General features: G+C 40.0%; 1 protein-coding gene across 1 annotated transcript in view; it reads left to right on the forward strand.

Annotated features, from left to right (window-relative positions):
• Positions 1-14,876, forward strand: part of MRPL3 (mitochondrial ribosomal protein L3) — a 63,584-nt gene extending 48,708 nt beyond the window's left edge. The window contains exon 10 of the mRNA XM_048838763.2: positions 12,574-14,876. Within this exon, the coding sequence (XP_048694720.1) occupies positions 12,574-12,723 (150 nt within the window). The 3' untranslated portion in view covers positions 12,724-14,876. The remainder of the gene's footprint in view (positions 1-12,573) is intronic.
• Positions 14,877-15,890: the final 1,014 nt, after the last annotated feature.

The following is a 15,890-nucleotide window of genomic DNA, read 5'->3' on the forward strand; positions in this document are numbered from 1 at the left end:
CATTATAAGTTTAAGAAGGAGGAATCCATCTACCTTTTTGCTGTTTAAAAACTGGTAAACTCTAACCATTGTTAGAGTATTAGACAAAGTTAATAGAAACTTTATTAGATATCTTTTATGGGTAACCTTAATTCTGAATTTCCTGGGTTTACAATGCTTGGGTTTGGGGATAATTACAACATCTCTGTAATATTTTTTTACACTTAAATTACTGATGAGTACTCTCAACTTTAACCCAATCAGTGTAGTTTTTTGTAGGGGATATCTACTTTAAAAACTTCTAAGGAAGGAGATTCCACCACCTCCCTAGGTAACACATTCCAGTGTTTCACCACCCTCCTAGTGAAAAAGTTTTTCCTAATATCCAACCTAAACCTCCCCCACTGCGACTTGAGACCATTACTCCTCGTTCTGTCATCAGCTACCACTGAGAACAGTCTAGATCCATCCTCTTTGGAACCCCCTTTCAGGTAGTTGAAAGCAGCTATCAAATCCCCCCTCATTCTTCTCTTCAGCAGACTAAATAATCCCAGTTCCCCCAGCCTCTCCTCATAAGTCATGTGCTCAGCTTCTCGTCCACTGTAACCCCTAGGTCCTTTTCTGCAGAACTGGTGCCTAGCCATTTGGTCCCTAGTCTGTAGCGGTGCATGCGATTCTTCCGTCTTAAGTGCAGGACTCTGCATTTGTCCTTGTTGAACCTCATCAGATTTCTTTTGGCCCAATCCTCTAATTTGTCTAGGTCCCTCTGTATCCTATCCCTACCCTCCAGCGTATCTACCTCTCCTCCCAGTTTAGTGTCATCTGCAAACTTGCTGAGGCTGCAATCCACACCATCCTCCAGATCAGTAATGAAGTTATCGTACAAAACCGGCCCGAGGACCGACCCTTGGGGCACTCCACTTGATACCAGCTGCCAACTAGACATGGAGCCATTGATCACTACCCGTTGAGCCCGACAATCTAGCCAGCTTTCTATCCACCTTATAGTCCATTCATCCAGCCCATACATCTTTAACTTGCTGTCAAGAATATTGTGGGCGACCGTGTCAAAAGCTTTCCGAACGTCAAGGAACAACACGTCCACTGCTTTCCCCTCATCCACAGAGCCAGTTATCTCGTCATAGAAGGCAATTAGATTAGTCAGGCATCACTTGCTCTTGATGAATCCATGCTGACTGTTCCTGATCACTTTCCTCTCCTCTAAGTGCTTCAGAATTGATTCCTTGAGGACCTGCTCCATGATTTTTCCAGGGTCTGAGGTGAGGCTGACTGGCCTGTAGTTCCCAGGATCCTCCTTCTTCCCTTTTTTAAAGATGGGCACTACATTAGCCTTTTTCCAGTCGTCCGGGACCTCCCCCGGTCACCATGAGTTTTCAAAGATAATGGCCAATGGCTCTGCAATCACATCCACCAACTCCTTTAGCACTCTCGGATGCAGCGCATCCGGCCCCATGGACTTGTGCTCGTCCAGCTTATCTAAATCGTCCTGAACCACTTCTTTCTCCACAGAGGGCTGGTCGCCTCCTCCCCATGCTGTGCTGCCCAGTGCAGCAGTCTGGGAGCTGACCTTGTTCGTGAAGACAGAGGCAAAAAAAGCATAGAGTACATTAGCTTTTTCCACATCCTCTGTCACTAGGTTGCCTCCCTCATTCAGTGAGGGGCCCACAGTTTCCTTGACTTTCTTCTTGTTGCTAACATACCTGAAGAAACCCTTCTTGTTACTCTTATCATCTCTTGCTACCTGCAACTCCAGGTGTGTTTTTGGCCTTCCTGATTTCACTCCTGCATGCCTGAGCAATATTTTTATACTCTTCCGTGGTCATTTGTCCAATCTTCCACTTCTTTAAGCTTCTTTTTTGTGTTTTAAGATCAGCAAGGATTTCACTATTAAGCCAAGCTGGTCGCCTGCCATATTTACTATTCTTTCTATACGTCGGGATGGTTTGTCCCTGTAACCTCAATAAGGATTCTTTAAAATACAGCCAGCTCTCCTGGACTCCTTTCCCCCTCATGTTATTCTGCGAGGGGATCCTGCCCATCAGTTCCCTGAGGGAGGCAAAGTCTGCTTTTCTGAAGTCCAGGGTCCGTATTCAGCTGCTCTCCTTTCTTCCCTGTGTCAGGATCCTGAACTCAACCATCTCATGGTCACTGCCTCCCAGGTTCCCATCCACTTTAGTTTCCCCTACTAATTCTTCCCAGTTTGTGAGCAGCAGGTCACGAGCTCTTCCCCTAATTTATTCCTCCAGCACCTGCACCAGGAAATTGTCCCCTACACTTCCTGGATTGTCTGTGCACCGCTGTATTGCTCTCCCAGCCGGTATCAGGGTGATTGAAGTCTCCCATGAGAACCAGGCCTGCAATCTAGTAACTTCCATTAGTTGCCGGAAGAAAGCATCGTCCACCTCATCCCCCTGAGCCGGTGGTCTGTAGGAGACTCCCATCACGACATCACCCATGTTGCTCACGCTTCTAAACTTAATCCAGAGACTCTCAGGTTCTTCTGCAGTTTCATTCCGGAGCTCTGAACAGTCATACTGCTCTCTTACATACAGTGCAACTCCCCCACCTTTTCTGCCCTGCCTGTCCTTCCTGAACAGTTTATATCCATCCATGACAGTACTCCAGTCATGTGAGTTATCCCACCAAGTCTCTGTTATTCCAGTCACATCATAATTCCTTGACTGTGCCAGGACTTCCAGTTCTCCCTGCTTGTTTCCCAGGCTTCTTGCATTTGTGTATAGGCACTTGAGATAATTCGCCGATCCTCCCGCTTTCTCAGTGTGTCCTTTGCATTTGCCCTGTCCTGGTACATGAGACTTCTATTTCAGTTGAAGGAAAACTATGGCATATATGCAATTTTCCTTTGAGGAAAAGTATGAAGTAAAGATACAATTCTTCAACTTAAATGTTCTGTCTAGTCTTTTAAGGATGCTATAGGGCTAGAAGAGGTATGGTAGTTCAGTATGCGTTCTGTAGCCACAACTTTCTAGCCTTTTCACATCAGAAAAATTAGGACAGAAGCAAAAATATTAGACTTAGTTTGTACACTTCAACAAGTTTTCTGCTTCACAAGCAGTCTGCATTTTGCTGCTGTAGTTGCTAACACTGACATAGCCTGCAGCCCTATTAAACTGCAAATGTGAATATGACTTAATCGGTTCCTAAATGGGCATCAAACTTGATGCTTAAGTATTTTATGCTGATGGATTTCTGAAATTGAATTGTATTTCTGTTTATACTGCCAATTATGCTTGACAGTACATGAATAATGTATATCCACAGCTTATTAAGTATCTGCAAAGTCCATTGCCTTTGTTTTATAGACTTAATGACAAAAACGTGACCAAACCAGTTTTAACTTCCTGCATGTAAAAAACCTTTCGTTTGTTTAAACTATTTTATTCACTCTTCAATAAAAAATTATAAACAGATATAAAAGGGAATATAATATTGTAGATAAGCAAAACAAAATACATAATACCACTACTAAATTTAGTTATACCACCTAAATATTACTGGATACTCAAAGCTAACAGGATACTAGTGTTTGGTAATGTTACCTTCCATGGATCAGTTCTTAAATCTCAGGTAGAGAACATAGTGGATTAAAGCTTCAGACCTTTTTCTGTCCCTAGGATGGCCAATAAAATTCAGTTCTTGGAGAACAGTACCTTACCTACAAAGAGTGCTTTTAATATGTGTAAAAGTATTACAGTACCAACTCTAACAATATATAAACTAGATACCGGTGTGCTCAAGATGTTGACTGTAGCGCTAATGGTAGAGTGTGTGTTTTGCATGTATGTTCCTTTCCATGCTCCTCTGCAGTCCTGAGTTTGAATATGAAGCTAGACTGCTACTAGAGAGATGGTGCTGTTTTTTTATTTTTTTTTAAAAAGGGGCAATTGACCATTGTAACTGGGTCAGTAAGGGACGTGGTGGCTTCTCCATAACCTGGCATCTTTAAATCAATGTGGGTGTCTTTAAGAAAATATGCTGTAGCTGACCCTCAAGATATGGGCTTGATGCAGGTATGACTGGGTGAAATTCTGTGGTACAGGAGGTCAGACGAGGTCATCATAATGGCTTTTTTTGGCTTTATAATCCATAAAGATAATGGCTCTTAAAGGTTCATTAGGAGAGCGTCATGGAAAACAGGCCCAAATCCTGCAAGCTGCTCCATGCAGGCAGACCTTGCACCCACACAACGCATTGTGTGGGATCAAGCAACCTCAGCAGTCCCTTTGTGTGTATTTATTATGATGTAGTCTTCCTTACATGATTGTATACTATTCCTCCCCCCTTCCCCCTCAAGATCTCTCCCTATAATCAGATTGATGCTTCTGTTGCTATTAATACATAGAAAGAATACAATAATTAAAGGCTTGATCCTGCAACCAACTGAGCTTTGCATGCTACTGAGTTCATAGAATCCTGAGGGAGTGTGCTGCGCCCCCTATGGAAGTGATGTGCAATCCATAGGCTTCCCAGCCAGCAGGGTGCCTTCTGCAGAGAAGCACATGGCTCCAGGATGCTGCAGGGAGGGAGATTTGGGCTGTGGTCAGTTCAACCACTGACTTTCTCCCTGGATATTTATATCTTCCAAGATACATCAGTCTCTGCTCTGAAATATACTATTGCTGAATTCTTGCATTGCTACTTCAGAGGACACTGAAGAACAAAAAAGCTCATAGGGGGCTCTTCTTTTTTGACACTTTTACTAGGTCAGGATATCCTCAGGCTGTTCTTGTCCCTTAGTATCTGGGTTATGAGCACTTTACTAGCACTTATACTTGAATCACAGTAGCGTGTAACTGCTGTAGTATGCAACTAATTCTTCTGTTTTGTTTTTGGTCCACGGCTTACTGTAGTAACACAGTATTTAAAGTCTTCAGTGTACTGTCCTTATAAACATAAAAGAAACCGTTTAATAGCCATCTTAAAAAGAGAGAACCATTACATTGCCTTTTAACAATGAAGCACATTTTTAAAGTGAAAATTTTAAATTCCTTCCTTGGTTGCATACACCTGTAACAGCAGCCCTCTAAGCAACCTTCTAAAGACAAAAGGAAACGAGACCTTTTTTCAGTTTGGCATAAATGCACCTGTGTTTGCTGTGACATCAACAGCAAAGCTTACGCAGTCAACCCACAATTGGTGAAAGAGTTGGATGTAAAACGCTGGAAGAGAACACAAAAAGAGTGCTAATTTCGGTTACACTAACAAATCAAAAGAAAACAGTTGTTACATCAAATGTGCCTTGTGTTTCTGGAACGTGTGAAACCTCCAAAGGGTGTTGTAAAGAAAAATGGTATTGCTGTATTCTGCTGAAAAGGACAGAGGGTCTCTTTGAAGTATACTGCAATACATAAGAACCCACCTGAACGCACACAAAAAAAAATGCTTTGCAAAATGCAACTTTAGAATTAATGTGCAGAATGTAATGTTAAGGCCAAACAGGGCTATTGGACGAACACAGGTGAACTGGCATTGGACAGAAGTTTGAGAAGGTTATAAATATCAACAGTTAAGAACAGATACTTTATTCCTAAATCCTAGAATAAAAGGGTGTTTTAAAACTTCTCAATGGAAAATAAAACTGAATATTCATGTGCTGAAACAAGTGGTTGATCAACTTCTTAATTCCTTTTACTGACAGGGAATTCAAAACAGTCCATAATGGGTAAGCACAGTATGTCATTTCATAATGAGAACGATTCAAAATCGCCAAAAATGTACAAACAAAAACCTAACCAACTGAGTAAGCTATCAATGGAATGAACTAAAAGGCCATCACGTAAAAACCTGGCTTCTGCCCCAAAGTGCATACTCCTAAGTGATGAGGCAAATAAAGCTCAAAAATGGACAAGAAGGTAGGCCAGTGGAAGAGAAGGACAAGGGCAGCGCTAATAGGATTGCACAGTGACTGGACCCACGGGAAGGAGGCTCTTGAGGAACTCCACCAGGATGTCAACAATTCTCATCCCACCATCAACCTCAGCCTTGACCAGTCCACACAAGACATCCACTTCTTGGACACTACAGTGCAAATAAGCAATGGTCACATAAACACCACCCTATACCAGAAACCTACTGACCGCTATACTTACCTACATGCCTCCAGCTTTCACCCAGACCACATCACACGATCTGTTATCTACAGCTAAGCTCTAAGATACAACCGCATTTGCTACAGTCCCTCAAACAAACACCTACAGGAGCTCTATCAAGCATTCTCACAACTACAATACGCACCTGCTGAAGTGAAGAAACAGATTGACAGAGCCAGAAGGGTACCCAGAAGTCCCCTACCACAGGACAGGCCCAACAAAGAAAATAACAGAACGCCACTAGCCATCACCTTCAGCCCCCAACTAAAACCTCTCCAGCGCATCAGCAGCAGCAGCGCATTAGTTGGGGATTGGCCCTGCTTTGAGCAGGGGGTTGGACTAGATGATCTCCTGGGGTCCCTTCCAGCCCTAATATCCTGATAATATGAAGGAACTACAACCTATCCTGAAGGACGATCCCTCACTCTCACAGACCTTGGGAGACAGGCCAGTCCTTGCTTACAGACAGCCCCCCAACCTGAAGCAAATACACACCAGCAACTACACACCACACAACCCAGGAACCAATCCCTGCAACAAATCCCGGTGCCAACTCTTTCTGCATATCTATTCAAGGGACACCATCATAGGACCTAACCACATCAGTCACACCATCAGGGGCTCGTTCACCTGCACATCTATCAATGTGATATATGCTTTCATGTGCCAGCAATGCCTCCTTGCCATGTACATTGGCCAAACCAGACAGTCTCTATGCAAAAGAATAAATGGACACAAATCTGACACCAGGAATTGTAACATTCAAAAACCAGTGGGAGAGCACTTCAATCTCCCTGGACGCTCAAAAACAGACTTAAAATTGGCAATTCTTCAACAAAAAAACTTCAAAAACAGACTCCAACGAGACACTGCAGAACTGGAATTCATTTGCACACTGTACACCATCAGATGAGGCCTGAATAAAGACTGGGAGTGGATGGTCTCTACAAAAAGTAATTTTCCCTCTGCTGATACTCACACCTTCTTGTCAACTGCTGGAAATGGGCCACCTTGATTGCATTGGCCTCGTTTGCACTACAAAAGTCATTTTCCCTCCCTTGGTATTCACCCCTTCTTGTCAACTTTTGAGAATAGACCACTTGCACCTTAATTGAATTGGCTCGTTAGCACCCACTTGGTAATGCAACTCCCATCTTTTCATGTACTGTAATATATATTCTTTTTACTGTATTTTTCACTCCATTCATCTGATGAAGTGGGTTTTAGCCCACGAAAGCTTATAAATGTGTTATAAATAAATGTGTTAGTCTCTACGGTGCCACAAGGACTCCTTGTTGATTTTGCTGATACAGACTAACATGGTAACACTCTGAAACAGTTACTCAGTAACTCATTTCCTTTTTTACAATGAAGATGGCACTAAACTTTACTGTTTAGGTTACCTCGTTCTTGTGAGCTAGAACCTTGGCAGTCATGACTTTCCAATTTTAACCTCAATCCACATAAAAGATTTGTTTGACATAAGACGTAAAATGCAAATGATAGTCCACTCACACTGCAGCTGTCGTCGTAGATACATGGTGGAGATTGTGCATGACTGGAGAACAGCGTTAATAAGTATATGGCAGAAGAGAAATATGGCATCCTGGAGCAATAGATTGTGCAAAAACATCATGTATCATAACCAGCACATAATTCCAAGACCACCTAAAATAGTCTCAAGGATTTGAGAGCCACTTTGACATGTGAAACCAATTCCTCCTCTAACTCTAGCAAGAAAAATTGTGTTTTAAGCCTGGAAACTCGTTTCATTTAGGAAGCTATTGAGACTTCGCAGCTGAAATTCCAACCTGCAGTTTCTGTCATAGGAAGCTAGGATGTTAAATCTAAAGCTTAGTTCACACTATAAAGTTTTGCCATCATACTTAGGTAAACTAGGAGTGGGTGGAAAGGTGGGTGGGGAGAAATCACACCTACTTTCTCCCCTCCCAGGGGACTTAGCTGTGCTAGAAAAAAACCCAGTTTAAATCCAACTGTGCTGAGAGAGCAGCACTTCTGTCAACATAGGTAATGTAGTTCATGGAGATGGTGTTAGTATGCTATCAAACTCCTCCTGTCTGCTAATGGTGCACCTACACTAGGGGATCCTGCTGGTGTAGCTATACCAGCAAATCATTTGCCATGTAGACAAGCCTTTAGCAATGGTGTGGTCCCAAAATGTATATCTGTCAGGGTGGATTGATTTAAATCGTAATTTAAATTAGCAAATAGGAAGCCTCGATTTAAATTATCTATTGTAATCTTAACTTGGCATTTGTACTTTTTAGTTATTTTCCTAAATTGGTTGGTGCCATTTGGCATTACATTTTGCTAATCAGGAGGATAAACTGTTATATTCTTACACATTTAAGCAATTATATAGCTTAATATGCATTTATTCAGATTCTTAATTTTTACATTTTTTTCATTTTAGAAAATGGCAAAAGATGCATTTCTTATTTACTATATTTTGTTTTTTACTTGTGATTTGTGTCAGGGTGCCTTTGGAAATTGGAATTCAATTAAATGCACAAAAACATCATTTTAAAATTGTTAACTAAAACGACCTTAAATGTGCTGGTTACATTAAAGAAAAGTTTATCAAAACATGTTTTTCATTTAAAACTAACTTACTAAACAAAGGAAATATCTGTAGTTGGTGAATTTAACTTTCTGGTTACCTTGTCCTTCAAGATTTTAGAACTAGTAGATCTCATTCTTTCACACGTAGTTTTCCTGATTAGATTAGATTAGATTAGATTAGAAGTGGAAAACTGGTTTTTCTGCTTTTTCACCTCTCAATGTGTTTCTCAACTTGGGTGAACTAGTAGTTGAACTGAACTAGTAGAATAAACTAAAATGAAAATATTCTCTCTGTACTTTCAGAAGAAGCTACTGCTGTTCAAAGCTGCTTTAGCACTTCAGAAGCTCTGGTTCCACATGCTTAACCAATGAATTCCATAAGTTTAGTGGAGTGACTTTCTTAAAATATTGGCAGCAAATATGAACTGCTTAATATTTTTTTGTTTACTATACTTTTTAAATCTGTTTTTATCCACCCTGATATCTCTGTAGGACTCTGTGGGGAGGCTAAAGTACTATCAAGTATTCTGAGTAAAGTACTGTCTTCCTATCAGAACTGAATTGTCAGCTGGTATCGGATTGTTCAGGCCTGTCTTTTGTTCTGTTCAATTTCTGCCATAAACAACTGGTTCCATTGTATGTGTTTTCCAATCAAGTGAGACCAGTCTTTCAATTACTAAACTTACTGCATGATCTGTTATAAAAGTGGGTAATAAAAAAAACAAATTTCCTGTCTCTGCAGAGCATATTTATCTCTGTTGTAATATGTTACTTCTGAATATAGTTAAATTCAGTAGATGAAGGGGATTATTATAGCTTTCAGAAAGAACTCCATATATAGTAATATAGAAATGGTGAGGTTAGTTTTAAATGAGATTTCATTGCCCTTCAGTGGGTCGTTCCTTTTTCTGCAGATACCAGGCTTTATCATCTACCTCATACAACCTATGGGCATGAGGAAAATATTTTTCTACTGATAATTCTACCTACTTATTTTCCTCAAAGATTGGATTTGCAAGGCTAAATTTAAAATTTTTTCACATGTAGAAAGGTCAGTAGAAAAAGGTCAGTATGCTACTTTCACTGTAGCAATAGATTTCTTGAAAATTTACTGTTTCTTAAAGTTTTATGTTCTATAAACCTGGGTCCTGCTTCTGCAAGGACTTATGTTTGTGCTTTACTTCACACACTTCAGGTAGCTCCATTGAAGACAATGGGATTGCTTTCACTGCATAAAATTAAACTCATTTGTAAGCCTTAGCAGTATCATGGCCCAAGTTTAGTTTTCACCAGATTCACGTCGGATTGCAGATATTGTCACAAGATGTCATAAATAATCTGACTTGTGTCTCATCTAAGAAAGATGAGTGGGGCATAAAAGTAATTAAATCAAACACATGAAGGAATGAAAAGCACAATTTGCAAAAGTGCATAATTTTTTAAGAGTCCTGAATATAAGTGACACTTGAGTTAGAGGATAGTCTCTTGTTAGGAACTTCCAGAATGCTGTATGATTAGATCCATTTCATAAATGAATTCTTGTTGCTCTGAAACATAAAGAGCATTTTATTTATTTATTTATTTTTTCAACTGCACATATTCAAAAAACCTACTCCATGCTGATTAGGCCGCAGCTGGAGTATTGTGTCCAGTTCTGGGCACCACGTTTCAGGAAAGAGGTGGACAAACTGGAGAAAATCCAGAGGAGAGCAACAAAAATGATTAAAGGTCTAGAAAGCATGCTCATAGAATATCAGGGTTGGAAGGGACCTGAGGAGGTCATCTAGTCCAACCCCCTGCTCAAAGCAGGACCAATCCCCAATTTTTGCCCCAGATCCCAAATGGCCCCCTCAAGGATTGAACTCACTACTTTGGGTTTAGCAGGCCAATGCTCAAACCGCTGAGCTGTCCCTCCTCCCCCCCACCCTCCATTTGCTGAGAGAAGATTGAAAAAATTGTGTGTGTTTACTCAGGAGGTGAGTTGACGTAACAGTTTTCAAGAGTATATAAAAGATGGTTAGGAGGGAGGAAAAATTGTTCTCCCCTCCCCGCACACAGTCCCTAGGTACCCCCTGCTGGCACCCTGACCTACCACCCCTCCCCCATGCATTCCCTAGCTACCCCCTGCCCGCACATAGCCCCTAGCTACCCTCTGCCTGTACCCTGAGTGGTTTTCAAACTTTTTGAGCTGAGTCCCTGCTTTGTTATATTTTTTGGTTGCATCCCTCCACAACTCAGGCAAGTGGGTGGCCTGCTGAGGTGAGTCAGGGGGTGGAGGTAGCATTCCCTCCCTGGACCCCGCTGTGTGGAGCTGGCTGAGCCCCCTCTTCCCCTCCCCCCCCCCACAAAAAAAAAAGAAGTCTAACTACACCTATCCCCAAGGGTCGTCCCCCCCCAGCCTGGAGCCCAGAGTTCCCCCACACACCCGCTAGGCCCTGGAGTTTTTATAGCATGTTGAGAGGGGCCTCAGCAAGAAAAAGGTTGAGGACCCCTGGTCTAGAGATAATACTTAGTCCTACCATGAATGCAGGGGACTGGACTAGATGACCTCTCAGGTCCCTTCCAGTCCTACATTTCTATGATTCTGTGTGCAAGTGTCTTCCTAGTTTGCTCAGAGAAGTATTGTGAATTCATGCATAATGACCAGATTTGCACATGCAAATAGGGAGTTGTGTGTAGCTGGTCATTTGCATATGAGCATACAGTTCATATGAGTTGCCAAAATTGTGTGTGTGAGAGAGAGAGTGCGGGGAGATATAAAGTAACCAAATACTTCTTAGATACTGAAGAGCAACAGTCGAAAAGACATAGCTTCTTGTGTTCTTTTGATTATATAGGTATTTACCATAAATTCTTATATGAAATAGCAATCTGTTTGTACTTTCTTTGTTACTAAACTACTGTATTTTAAATACAACAGACATTAAGTTTTTTCTAAGTCAGGAAGAATTGATGGTGATAGCTTTTAATTAAGTTTTAATATCTTCTTATAGCAAGCATTTTGTGTATCCAATATAAAAATCTAAATGATATTACAATTTAATCAGCTTTTGGTAAATACAGTTTCAGACTAGTATTTTGGTTGTACAAAGGTTAATGAGGAATGCAAACTGGTGACCCATATTAAACCCAATTCCTAAAATTCATGTGACTTTCTATTATTTTTATAAAGAAATATGTTTAGATAAGTAGGAAAATGTTAAACTCCATGTCTAGCGCTTGAGTTTCTGAAATTGTAAGTACAGTCGTACTTCACTTCTCGGGACACAGTCAACTTAAAATCTGGTCAGTTTAAAAAAAAAATGAATGGAGTAGTTTCATCTCTCTCTCATCCTTTTGTACTTTTACAATTACATCTTCCCATTTAAAAAAAAAAATTCTTTGTTGCTCAGTCAAAAAATTCACAGGTGCAGTAGGGAAATTTTCTAAATGAAGCAAAACATGAAACTCTTGTACACAAAATGCTACCAGGTTCAGAAGTGAACAGACCTAGTTCTCTAATCTTTGTTAGATTAATCTTAGATTTTACTTACATTAATAGTAGTTAAAAATATGCAGACTATCGACTTAAAAGTGTTGTATGGTAGGTGTCATTTTTTACTCTGATTTCTTAGTGGTTGACTTTGATTCATCCCATAGCACGGTACAAAGGTTGAATTATTAAGTTTTTAAAGTCTAATGACTCAAGCACAAAATATTAGATTCATGAGCTGATATGGTCATTAATTTAACTAATGTCCAGACATGGAATTCTTTAGAAAAATAAGTGTAATTGAATGCTGTTTTCCTCATGCATAGAAAAAGAGTGATTTCCTGGGGTTTAAATATATTCCTATCTGTGAATCATCTGTTTGATTTATTAAACCTTTTTTCATTCTAGGTCAGAGATACAAATTTACCGACTTACCGAGACTGCAATAAAAATCCTCCATTCCCCACATTTTTTGCTGATGGAGAAGAAGAGCTACCAGAAGACTTGTACGATCAGGAAGTTTTCCAGTTCACGGATCCCTCTGTCACATATGTTTAGTGGTATTGACATCTTTAAGAATGTGCACATTATTTCTGTGAACTTTGCAATGCTGAACAATTATAAACCCAGAAACTGCACTCTAGCTGAATGACCTGAACGCATCAAACATTGTTGGGTTTGTTTTTTTTTTCAGGTAGGAAGATTTACTTGTTCCAAAACCATATTAAAACAGTGGGTGGTGGTAAGTTGGTGTGTCTGAGGGAAGGGTTGCAAAGTAATGGATATATTGCTGACTTATCTTTTTACATTACAAAATTGCCTCTTGTAACTTTTTCCCTTTCACAGACTGCCAAGATTTATATTTCTTTAAATCCATTGTCTTGGAATTATGTGCATCAGTTACATGATTGATGAAGTTGAGACTATTCACAGAACAAAATGTATAGTTATTTTTTCCCCTGTGGGATATGTACTGATTAACTTTGACTAAACAGAAAATAAAATTTATTAAATATCCCATTTAGCCATCTGGGGACATAAATGGACTGTTTAGGACTTTACAAAGAATGGACTTGAAAATGTTGAGTAGAATGGGGCAGGAGAGGGGGGAAGAATTCTAACTCTCTCTTCTCAGGCCTAACACCAGAGGCAATTGCCCCGAAGTGCCTCTGGAGCTGTAATCTTTTCCACCTTTCATTTCCCTTTCTTCATCAAAGTGCCTTTCCTCTTTATTTTAATGCTATGCGTTTAGAGCAACAGTTATACAATGTAAGTTTCCTAGAGGAAAGAATGAGACTAGCAGTGTCTGTCTGGTAAGAGTGGTGACAGTGCTGGCTGGCTAGAAAGGCTAGACATTTTCAGTAATGTGGACACAAGGACAACAGTTGCTGCCTATTTGTCCCCTTCAGTGGTAGCTTGTTCTGATAACTTCACGAAAATGTCCCTCGCATACTGTCTCTGGAGAAATATGTCCCCTTCAATTGTCTTCATATCTGACATTTTATATGGTTATGGAAGACCTTTGGGCCTGCCCTAGTCATCTTCGTCATTTAACAAAAATGAGCCGAGTGTGAGGGGTCTGTTGTACAATTAATTTCTCCCTATCACTCTTATCTTCTACCCAAGTATTCTTTTATAATGGTCAAAGTGCAAGTACTCTCCCTTTGGCTTTCTCTACCTTCCGTAAGTTATTTACTGTTTAAAGGCCTGATTCTTTTAACCATTACTTTACTTGCATGAACGTTTCCTTTGAAGTCCATAGGACTAATCACAAGCGTAAAATTAAGTATGTGCCTATCTGTTTGCTGAATTAGCACCTAATTGCCTACCACGTACTTTGCATGGTATAAGATTTTCATTCACATGTAATGTTGGGGAGGAGTGCATCCCTAGGTAAAGTCCCATTTTATGTCTACAGTTCATGTAATGCTTGTCACGAAATCCATCCATTAATTTTGTGCAGCTTCACGACAAAAGTTGATGTACTTTAAAATGTATTTTATATTTTACTAAACAATTTACCGAAACCTTGAGAACAAATATGTATGCCCATTCCAGAGGTGAGGTCCCATCCTATTTAAAAGCAATATTCATGGAGTTAGTTATCTTCGTTTATCCCTGAAATTTACTGAAGGTAGTTTGAAATTGTTGTTCTAATCTCTTGGATACAGTATACCTTTTACACACATTAGATATTCACAGGGGACATAGTAGTTTGGGAAGGATAATGTTGATATACTTAGTGCACACAATACAGAACTGTGAACTGGTAATATCTATGTTGTTACCACATAGCTTGGTTTAATCTCAGCAAGTATCTCTAAGTATAAGTAAATAGGGATACTGCATAACTCTCTCCCTTTACCCCTTCAAAAATAAAGATCAGGTCAGTCACCAATGCTCATATATCATAAACCTTAGAAGTACATTGCTAAGAAGTTAGCACTAGCCCTTTCCATAAGTCACGTATTCCAATTGGTTTTTTTAAGTGTCCATGAGAAAGTGGAATGTCGTAATCTGATGCATTGAATGGTCCTACTAATACTTGCAGTTTAGCCTCCTGCTGGCAACAATGATATTGTTTCCTGAGGATAAACCCTTCAATGTTTGACCTGATGAACCTCCAAGTTTTTATAACGTCTTAATTTTATTTTTATTTTTATTGCTCTGTGAATATAATGTAAATTAAAGGCGTATCTGAAAGACAGCCATTCATGTCTTTTTGTGCAACTATATTTGCAGTGGTTAATACTGTGCAGCTGCACATATAGAATGAAAGTAAAGAAACCAATCAAATGTAGCTTAACATTAATAAACTTTTCATAATAAAGAAGAGGAATTTGTCATCTAATCTTTCAAGTGTAAAATGATATGTAAGTGGAATGGGAGATTTGATATGTCTATCTACATTTCATAAAGTCTAGATTCATAGATTGCAAGGTCAGAAGGGACAAGTGTGATCAACTAGTCTGCCCTCCTGTATAAAGCAGACTGTAGGGACTTTCCTGAATTAAAAGTTCTAGAAGTACAAGTTTTTAGAAGAGGCATTCGTAGTAGGGAGGAAAATACAACCTACCTCTTCAAGAGAGTGACTTGGTTTCAAAGTTAGCAAGTTTAGTTAAGGCAATCAGGGTGAGGGACAGGGGAGGACAGAGGCAATTGTGGACTGAAAGTCGACCTATGGTGTGCGTACGCCCTCTGTGAATCATTTGAAAAGTAAGAAAATGGGGAAATCCACTCCCCAAAAATGGTTTAACTGGGCCAATAAGCATAAGAAAACTTCAAAATATACAATGAATTTTGCATATGAGGTGGTGCTGAGGTCCACATCCCGGACATCTGGGGAAACAGTTCTGTGAACTGTGTCTCAGTATTATAGCAGCTCTGGGATATCAAAGGAATGTGAAAGGTGCAAATGACCAAGAAATTGAAGAAGGGCCATGAGGACCCTGGGACAAAGCAACAAGAAAGTGTGTGTGAGCTGTTGTCTGAGAAAATGACAGGCTGAGAGGAAAAAGCTCTGTGATAAAATAGAAGGTGGTGCCATTTATCACTGAACCATTTTTGTGTACCTAGCTGGCTTAACTTTTCAGAGTGTAAGACAAGCTATGTCATACAAAACCACTGCTTTTGTTTGAATGATTTTCTTTCTGTTCTCAATAAATCTTGTCTTGGACTATTCTGGGAAATATTCAGAGAAACTCCACCTTGGGTTCTCACCTAAA

Source organism: Caretta caretta, chromosome 2 (genome assembly GCF_965140235.1).
Source record: "Caretta caretta isolate rCarCar2 chromosome 2, rCarCar1.hap1, whole genome shotgun sequence".
Lineage (NCBI taxonomy): Eukaryota > Metazoa > Chordata > Testudines > Cheloniidae > Caretta > Caretta caretta.